This window comes from Polypterus senegalus, chromosome 12 (genome assembly GCF_016835505.1).
Source record: "Polypterus senegalus isolate Bchr_013 chromosome 12, ASM1683550v1, whole genome shotgun sequence".
In the NCBI taxonomy this organism is placed as follows: Eukaryota; Metazoa; Chordata; class Cladistia; order Polypteriformes; family Polypteridae; genus Polypterus; species Polypterus senegalus.
This window is the reverse complement of record NC_053165.1, coordinates 157195650-157205283: the sequence shown is the minus strand read 5'-3', so window position 1 is coordinate 157205283 and position 9634 is coordinate 157195650. Positions and strand designations below refer to the sequence as shown.

The window sequence follows — 9634 nt, the reverse complement described above, 5'->3', positions numbered from 1 at the left end:
ACTTCTGCCGAGGTCCATAATTAAAGAAATCTCTCAATAGCCGTTAACACTTGCGAATGTCTTCCAAAACAAGGAGTTGCACACATCCACTTAGCCGCTCCTGAAAAACAGCAACGTCCAGTGCCCTCCGAAACAAAACAGCTCGGCTGTCATGAAGGTTCAAGTAAAGCGGGAAGTCTAAAAGCAAAATGATTAGGCAAGCTACTACCTGGGGGGCTACACGCAGGCAACACCTCGGCCATTCCAGATATGAGAGAGAGAGAGGACATTTCTTCTCACTAGGTACCTGTACAAAAACCTGACTGCTCACATTCCACTGTATAAATTTAAAAAACATCTAAAGAGAGTCTCTGGACCACTAACACATGCTTCATAGCCTGCTTAAGGGGGCGACAGGCTTGTAGTCTGTAAACAAAGTCGAGATACTTTGCCCCCCATATGTTTCGATTTCAACGTACAATAGAACATGATAATGCTGAACAGAATGGATCTCCATTTTAAAAAAGTGTGACGTGTAAACGCCAACCTTTTTTTTTGAAAAAGCACACACGGTGGGTGGGCACAAGGGGCATTTCCTGGAGCGGACCAGACCGATCCCAGCAAGCGAGGTTAATGATGAGTTTCCAGTTCCACCACCGTCCAGTCTCCCTGTGGCGACACGGTGTCTTCAGGGGAGTAGCTGGTCACCGAGGTGATGCAGGCAGAATCATTCAGTGGAGAAATCAGGTCTGTCCACTGGCTGACCTCCACCTCGCTAATTGTGCCACCTTTACAAGGCAGGTGAGCCTTCTCCCCAGAGATGAGCAAGGTCTGCTGAATGAGCTGCTGGACCATGTCGGCCTTTTCACAGTCGAGCTGAAGGAGAGATTTCCGGTTTCTCATGGACAGCTCTTCGTTCGAGAGAAGATGCCCCTCGTCTTCATCATGCCTCACCTTAATCTCCTGCTCTCCTAGGAGATGCACTTTTCTTTTCTGTTCCTCTTCATCATCGGAGGTTTCCATGGCTTCATAAATGGTGCCAAGAAGTGAAGTTGGAGAAGACTGCTGTCCGGGAGAGATTACCAACATCACTGGGGCATTAGGAGGGTTATCAGCAGCCATCTTCCTGTTCTGGTTTCCTGTTAAACAGTTGAGATCACTTTGAATCGTTAAAGAGCGCCTGACTGTGTTTCAATACGTCTAGGATGATAAAAAAAAAAAAACACTAACACACTACAGCTAGCATCACTAAAACGAATGACAGCATCCAGAACAGGAAGTGGGACTGAAGACGGACGGACGGACGAACGAACCACAACACACACACACAAGACACAAACAGGAATGAGCGTAGGACAATGGCAAACCACACAGTCACAAAAAAACAGAAAATGCAATTGAGAAATGGCAACTTGAATGCTCTTCTAAACTTTCAAACATTTTACATAATCACTGGGAATAATGCCACATGAATTTCAGAACTTAATAGATGAATTGAAACTTTTAGGTGCTTTTCAGACAAACCTGGCAATAAAGAAAAAACAACAAAAGGCAGTTGGCTCCAGGCTGCCTACTGTGTGCGAGAACAAAGGGCACAGAAATTTGGAAAGTTTAAAATGTCCTGCCAAGCTGCTTACACAACAACTCGAGTTAAACAGTATTCTCCAATTTGTAAATGATAGCACAAGAGGCGTCCCTGATGGAGACCTGGCTTGTGAGATTCCCAAAAGAAAATCAAATCACGTGAACACAGGTTAAGAACAGAATTTTATCAATTCATATCTCTCAGGTAATACTTGAACATGCAACCGTTTGTCTCTTAAGCCATGCATGCTCATAAGTGCTCTGGAGAAACCTATGCAGCTCTGTGTCAGCAAGACAAAAAAATACCAGAATCCACATTAACAAAAAAAAAAAAAAGCCAAGTGCCTTTTATCTTACCACAAAAAAAAGAGAGAACTACTTTAAAAATGAGGGTATGAAAGCAGAACCATTAATTTTGTAGATTTACTATAATGGGACACAACAGACAAGAAACCACACAACACACTTGTGAGATTAAATGAAGGAACAGGGACATCTGGTGGATGTGGAGAGCATTACACTCATATGAGGCCGTTTCTATTCTTTGCATTCTGCAGTTGAAGTTTCTACTCTAATCAGCTTAACGACTAATCGTAATCGAGCATTTGTCGCTCATAAATGTAAACTTGTACTGTTGCTCTATTAAATGAAGAATAATTGCAATACTTTGTTATAGATTTAAGACCACTGACTTTTTTTTCATGTACTCTCTCCATGGACTTTGCTCTTCAAATCATCAGGATTTTTGCATAGATAAGGAAGCAAAAGAGACATTGAACACTAAAATGGAAGGCAATTACTGGAGTGTCTTATCCATCCCAGGGGCATTCTGCAGGGCAACTGTTGAAGTTATTGGAAAATTTCAGTTAATTTTAGGGGAGGCAAAGTCCTTAAAACAAGGGAAATCCTATTAAGATCTTCATAAAAATTTAAAAAAATATTTGGCTTGCTACATTATAATAAGAGTTTAAACAGGGGAGATGAAACATTGAAAAGGACCGAATGTAAATGACAGTACAAAAAAGGCAGGATTCCATTTAAAAGCAGATGATAGTTGGACTAAAAACTGCAACAACTGTGGTCCCCCAGAACTTAAAGCAGTGGTCCTACTGTTCAGCTACATCTAATCTAAAAACTTGATGCCCCACCATACAGAAAAATGAAAGGCAAAGTTTTAAAATTTCTTATTTTAGTCATTCTGGTGTGTGTGTTCAAATAATTGTGTATTAATATATCTCTCTATTATATAAAATAAAAATCTTTTGAAGGAGACAATACGTGATCTTCTCGGAAGACAATTTGACCCCGCGAGAGACAATTTAACGTCATGTGAGACAAGGCAGTGAGACGGAAGGACAGTTGCTGTAAAGGCTTCAGAACACGCACCTCGGCGGCGGCGGCAGGAGAAAGACAGCAGCTGACCAGACCGCATCTCCTCAGCGTGCATTCAGCCCAAACACAACGCGAGTGGCAGACAGCGTAGTGCACCCGGGGGTGGGCAAGCAAAGCGAATGAGAAGTGATCATCTAACCTAGCAGTTGTTGGAATGCTTTTGGCAGACACTTCATGGGCTCCCAGCTCTTAAAACAACGACAAGCAGAACACGCCGCTCGCCAGCAGATGATCAGACTGCATCTCCTTAGCGCGTGTTCAGCCATACCTTCACAACATGAAGTGGCTGGAAGGTAGCGTGCCCAAGGGGCAGATGGGGGGAGATGGGAGGGGATGGGCGAGTGAAGCGAACAGGGGGCAAAGCCCCTAGTATATTGTAAAGAGTTTCTGTAAAAAGCAAAAAATTTCATCCTGTGGACAAAAAGTTCAATCTAAATGTTCCCTTTCAGGGTCAGCCATGTACTGTAAATACTGGAAACGGCAAGACTAAAAAATGCTTGGTAAAAAGTCCCCTGCTTAATCGGTGCCCGACTGGAGGACCTGTTGGCTCAATTGCCAGTATTAGATGAGGTAGCTCTTTTATACACTAAGAGGAGGTTATAAACTTATTCCTTCTACTATTGAAGTGTGTAAACATTTAGAGAGTGTGTGTAAACTTTACTTCAGGTGTAGAACTGGGTCACACAGAAACGCCAACTGTACCATCTGAAGCTTCTTTGCCTAGTGAGGATACGCTGACCTCCAGGCCTGCACAGGTATGTAGTAACTTTTTATCATGGCCACATAACTCCTTACACTGTCATCCCCCAATGATATACTGTATAGGGAGGTCCAGATCTAATTATGCAATTTTCATCACGCTATAACTTATTACGTTTATTACATAGAAAATCACCTGAAAAATCCCGGACCATCGAGACGCGTGCGAACTGACGACATGAAGAATCGTCTTCGTGCTGAACTGGAATCATCCCCATAAATCAAAGTCATCCAGACGATCTGGATCTGCATAATTAGATCTGGACCACCCGGTATATAACCTGCAGTGATAAAAATTAAAAGGCCAATTTCTCCTTTTTCAGATTCTGGCCTTTGAGATGCCCTTACAAAATGAAGTTAGAAGCAAAAAAAAAGTCTAGCAAAAAGGACGATGAAAAAGAGATGACTGGCAACCAGCCTAATTAGGTGATCCTGTCCAATCAGATTCTTTTCCTTTAAACTTTAATAAATGTTTCTAAATCGAAGAAATGGCAACCATATTTTTACTGAAAAGTGAGTGTCTTATCTTGGCGGATGTTAACCCGATTTAAATTTAGTTACAGGCTCAAGTAGAGACAGATCTTACTAAGCTTTTATACTTCTCAGGTTGTCGAGTATTTAAACAATTTAAAGCCGTGTACAAATGTTAAAAGAGAGAGTGTTGGTTTTGGCTGGACTCTGGGAGATGCTCTATCCTCTCCAATATCCTATAATATACTGTACCAACATCATTTTATTACTGTGGGCACTCCAAAGAGCGTTTCTAGTGGCTACAGTGCCCGTCTCCCAGACTCGATACAGATATTATAAAAGCATGTAAAATGTCCGACGTTTACTTGATCAGGGTTGCTATGAAAGCAGTTTGTTTCCACTGGTTTCGTCTCCATGTCAAAAGATTTGCTAAAAATTTGATGGCAAAAGTGACTGAATTGCTGCTCCTTCCACAATTTAGCAACAGTAATGAAGCAGCACGTGTTTAGCCACCACAATTAAAAGTGAACTACTAGGTTGTAGCCTTAAATATGGGCGAGGACTTGCCTGGCAGGAACACTGAATGGAAGCGTGTGGCCCAAATATTCAAATCAAAATTGCTATTGTAGAAATTAGGCACTCCCTGTACCGGTCAAAAAACTGCTAACTAACAGAACCACCTAGTGACGCCTTATAAAGCAGATACTAGAACCCTCTAGATGAGAACAGGCCATTCAGCCCAACAGAGCTCGCCAGTCTTATCTAAAAAAATATCATCAAGTCGAGTTGAGAGTCCCTAACGTCTTACTGTCTACCACACGACTTGGTCGCTTATTCCAAGTGTCCATCGTTCTGTGTGTAAAGAAAACTTTCACAATGTTTGTGTTATCTGAAGCCATTACTAGGAACGACACTTGTGTTAAGAATCAAAACGTGCAAAGGAGTTTCTTGAGCCAGAAAAGCAACACAAAAATCCAAGAACAAAACGTTCCGGTGATGATACTCCATTTCTAGGGGACCAGATGAGAATTTGCTTTTTGCCTTCAGATTTACCTTTTTATTTATTTATTTTTTTAAGGTTTGCACTGTTGCAAACACTTGAGACTCTTAACGAATGAGACCGACTTCTGGTCACACAAGTCAGGTCAAGATGCACACGTCTGCCTTACGCTTACCCTCACAGAGCTGAGAGACAGATTATTAGGTGTGCCCTACTGTATGGGTCAGTACTTGAAATTAATTTGTTCCTTCATTAGTTGCGAGATACATTAGTGAAGGGCAACATATTGAAATGACATTCATAAAGATGTAGGTGGTGCCCTTTCCAGTTTATGCTCAACTCCAATATTTGGTAACACTTCATATTTAACACAGCACTGGGGCAGGAGGGTAAGTGACAGATTTGAGACACATGTCAGACAAGTAATGGCATTGCACACATTGCAGGCTCAATGTTTTAAATTCCAAAAAGCAGAGCACGGTGTGGCTGCTTCCTACTCTTGGGCGCTAGAGGACATGGTGCCAACTTCAAGGCAGAATAAAAACCTAAAACCAAACTGAGGAATGCGAAGTAAATTCTTAACCATACTGTTAAAATGCAGCGGCCAATTAAGAAAAACAAAAAGACCAAAGAGAGTCTTACACTTTAAGCTACACTGCTACCCGTAAGTAAGTGAGATTGAGAGAGTAGGTAACATGGCTTCCCCCTCTAGAACAGCACCTGCATGCCTGAACCAGTGGTATTTGTGGCACACGTGTGGAGCAGACACTAGTAGTTCTATCGTTTCTCTGTGCCGATGTGCCCTCATTCACACAGACGGCTCCCGTTGACGTGTATTTCTAGTGTTTTTTCTCGGAAGATGCACTACAGCAGGGGTTCTCAAACTCGGTCCTGGGGGACCCCCTGTGGCTGCAGGTTTTTGTTCCAACCAGAGTCCTAATAAGTGATAGCACTGATCTCATTTAATTAGCTGGTATTATTTCTCTTTTATTCTACATTCAGAAAAGCACAGCAGCATGAGTTTTACATTTATAAGAAACTTAGAAATATTTCTGTTTTTGCTGTGGATTTAAATGCTTAACTGTTTTTATTATATTTCGCCCTTTCTCTGTGCAGTTTGCTCCCTTCATTGAATCTTTATAATGACAATTAAAAACAAGCAGAGCAGAAACCCAAGCAAACACTCAATCGTGAAAGGCTGCAACTACTTTAGCGTCAGCCCCACTAAGTAGTAAATAACGGATTAATTAAACAATTGGAACATCTAGAAAAGTAGAATGACAATCAAGATGAAAATACTGATAAAAAAAAAAATACATACAACTGCTTAATACATTAATACTTTTTTTTTTTTTAACAAACTTAGTTTTCTAATTTGTATATTGTTCCCAAAACAGGGAATCTGGGAAACAACAGTTCACTTAATTAGCACAGGAGTCCAATTAAAAACAGGGGCTGGTTGGAACAAAAACCTGCAGCCAAAGTGGGCCCCCCAGGACTGAGAGTGAGAGCCCCCTGCACTACAGCATTCACAGGAAGCCGTTTTAAAATAAACAAGAAAACCATGCAACACGTAAAAACAGCATGTGGTCACTGTTTAAACACAAGATCTTCTCCCCAAAGGCAGTAATACGTATGAATTATCTATTTAGTAAACCAATTAGCGGCGGTAATTTTGCTCTTTTTGACCTGGGTATTCAAATGGGGGTCGCATAACCAGAACAAGGTCAACAGATTATCACATTTGCCTCACACCAATTTGAGAGCCTGCCCCAGACCAGCAGTGGGTGCAAGAAAGGTTAATGCAATGATGGGCAATTATCTCCAGCAAACAAGGATCACAGATGTTCCCATATTTCCAAGGTTGAGGAGTTGCATGTCATCGGTTGTGTGCTGCTTCAGCGATGAGTAACGACTTGTCTGTAAAGACTGAGGTGTGAACGGTACAGCAATCCAGCAAAAAAAAAAAAAAAATGTGCTACAGAGGTTTCACAATATCTGATGTGCAAAAGGCGTTAAGCTACAAGTCACAAGAGTGGCATGTAAGTGGGCGTCTCGGAGACGGGCTCCATAAAACACGGAGTTTTGGTTTCCAAACACACCCCAAAGACCTGCAGGTTAGGTGGATTGTGGTTGCTAATTTAGGCCTAGTTTGTGCATACGAGATAGAGTGTGTGTGTGTGTGTGTGTGTATCCGGTGATAGGATGGCACCCTAATGCAGGTTTTATCCTGCCTTTAACACCCAATGCTTGCTGGAATAAGAGAGAGTTACAAAGATAGATGGAAAGATTCTACAAAGAGCAGACAACAAAATGGGAATGATCCTCAAAATGAAGGCAATCAGTAAAGTTAAAGGCTGTAAAACTGTAGCTTCAGACTGTAGGCCAGATGTACATTATATGGCATATATTGGCAGTGAACTACCAGGGGTGGGCAGTGTCGGTCTTGGAGGGGGCGCAGTGGCTACAGGTTTTCACTCCAACCTAATTGCTTCATTAGAGACCAATCCTTAATCTCAGACCTTATTTAATTTTATGGCTTGTTAGTCTGCAATGTAAGGTTCTTCTATCGTAGATTTTTTTCCTTTCCAAGGATATCAAAATGATTTGAAGCCCAAAATGGATAATTTTCAGTCTGTCACATTTTCTATTAAGAGTTTTAATAAATCAAACAGTGCATGATGAACACACACAGATGTAGACTGAAACAAGTCAGATGGTGAACTGCTGGCTGCTTTGTCATTTACACCCTATTGCTAATAAGAAGCCATCAACACACAGTGAATGCAACAGTTTTAGACTGAAACAAACAAAGGGTGGGGAACCTTAAAAAGTGAGACCACTAAAATGAAGCATCAAAATGTCACTTGAGCAACAAGTGCTTCATCAGCAGTAAATGACTCCTCATTTAGAAACTGGGTTGGAACAAAAACCTGCAGCCACTGCGGCCCTCCGGGACTGACATTACCCACCCCTGATCTAGACCAGTGGTCAGCAATGCTGGTCTTGGAGGGTCACAGTGGCTGTAGGATTTAGTTCCAACACACTTGCTTAATTCAAAAAAAAAAAAAACACAAACAATCCTTGCCAATAAGAGATCTAATTTCATGGCTCGTTAATCTTAACTCTGCCATGTATGGTAATTTTTTTTAATAAAAAAGAAACTACTATATATATATATAAAAAATATAATATACACACACACACACACTAGGAACAATTTAGGATCGCCAATGCACCTAATCTGCACTTTCCAAAGACATCCTCCAAATGACTTTTAGCCTTAGAGCAGGGGTCCCTCAGTCACAGTCCTGGAGGGCCGCAGTGGCTGCAGGTTTTTATTCCAACCCAGTTGCTTAATTAGAAAGCAATTCTTGCCAATAATTTAACTTCATGACTTGTTAGTGCTTTAACTCTGCTATGGCAGCTCATTCTCATATCCTCGATCATCCAAATGACATAACAGCACTAGAAAAAGGTCCAGAGATGAGCGACTGGGCTGATTCAGGGCTACATGGGTTGAGTTATGAGGAAAGATTAAAAAAGCTGAGCCTTTACAGTTTAATCAAAAGAAGATTAAGAGGTGACATGACTGAAGTGTTTAAAATTATGAACGGAACAAACTGTGCAATATCTGTACACTGGACAATATCATTACTCTCAGGGTTTAACATCCACTACTCACTGCACATGATTGTGCAATATACCAATAGTTATTATTCTTTCCATATGTATATAGTGTCGCAGAACGTTTTTGCAACTCTTTGGACCATTTGTTTATTTACTTGTGTTCTAGATATGTCTGCACTGAAGGAACTGCTTTTAATCTCATTGTTCATGTGTATAGGGACAATAAAAGGCATTCTATTCTATTGAATTAGTGGATCGAGACTTATTTTAAAACAAGTTCATCAAGAACATGTAGACACAGTTAGACACTTAAGGGTAAATTTCGCACAAATATTAGGAAGTTTTTCATTACACAAAGAATGACAGACACATGGAATAAGAGACCGAGTAGTGTGGTGGACAGTAAGACGTTAGGGACTTTTTAGAATAAAGAAGTGGATAGGACTGGCGAGCTTTGTTGGGCTGAATGGCCTGTTCTCATCTAGAGGGTTCTGATGTTCTAATGATTTAAAGGCTAAAATGGAGTAATTCTCAGTCCTTCACTTTCCTTCCAAGTATTTAATTAAACCCAATAGTGCATGATAAATACACAGGTGTAAATGGTGGTCTCTTGTCATTTGCATCTTATTGCTAATTAGGAGCCATTAAAAACCAAGAATACAGCCGTTTACAACTAAAATAAGCAAAAAAAGTTCAAAATCTTAATGAGCGAGACCACTAAAGCGAAGCAGAAGTGTTACTTAAGCAATTGGGTTGGAGCAAAAACCTACAGGCACTGCGGCCCTCCAGGACTGTGACTGAGGACCCCTGCCTTAGTGG

General features: G+C 41.1%; 1 protein-coding gene across 4 annotated transcripts in view; it reads right to left on the bottom strand.

Moving 5' to 3' along the window:
• The window catches only part of si:ch211-214c7.4, a 52863-nt gene that overhangs the window by 1197 nt on the left and 42032 nt on the right, over positions 1 to 9634 (bottom strand). For 2 of the 4 annotated variants that reach the window (XM_039770436.1, XM_039770437.1), the window contains exon 6: positions 528 to 1118. The exons of 1 other annotated variant lie outside the window; for it this stretch is intronic. In XM_039770436.1, coding sequence (XP_039626370.1) covers positions 610 to 1118 — 509 coding nt within the window. In that variant the 3' untranslated portion in view covers positions 528 to 609. Of the gene's footprint in view, positions 1 to 527; positions 1180 to 9634 lie in introns of those variants that run through there. One more of the 4 variants, XM_039770439.1, reaches the window with a different exon arrangement.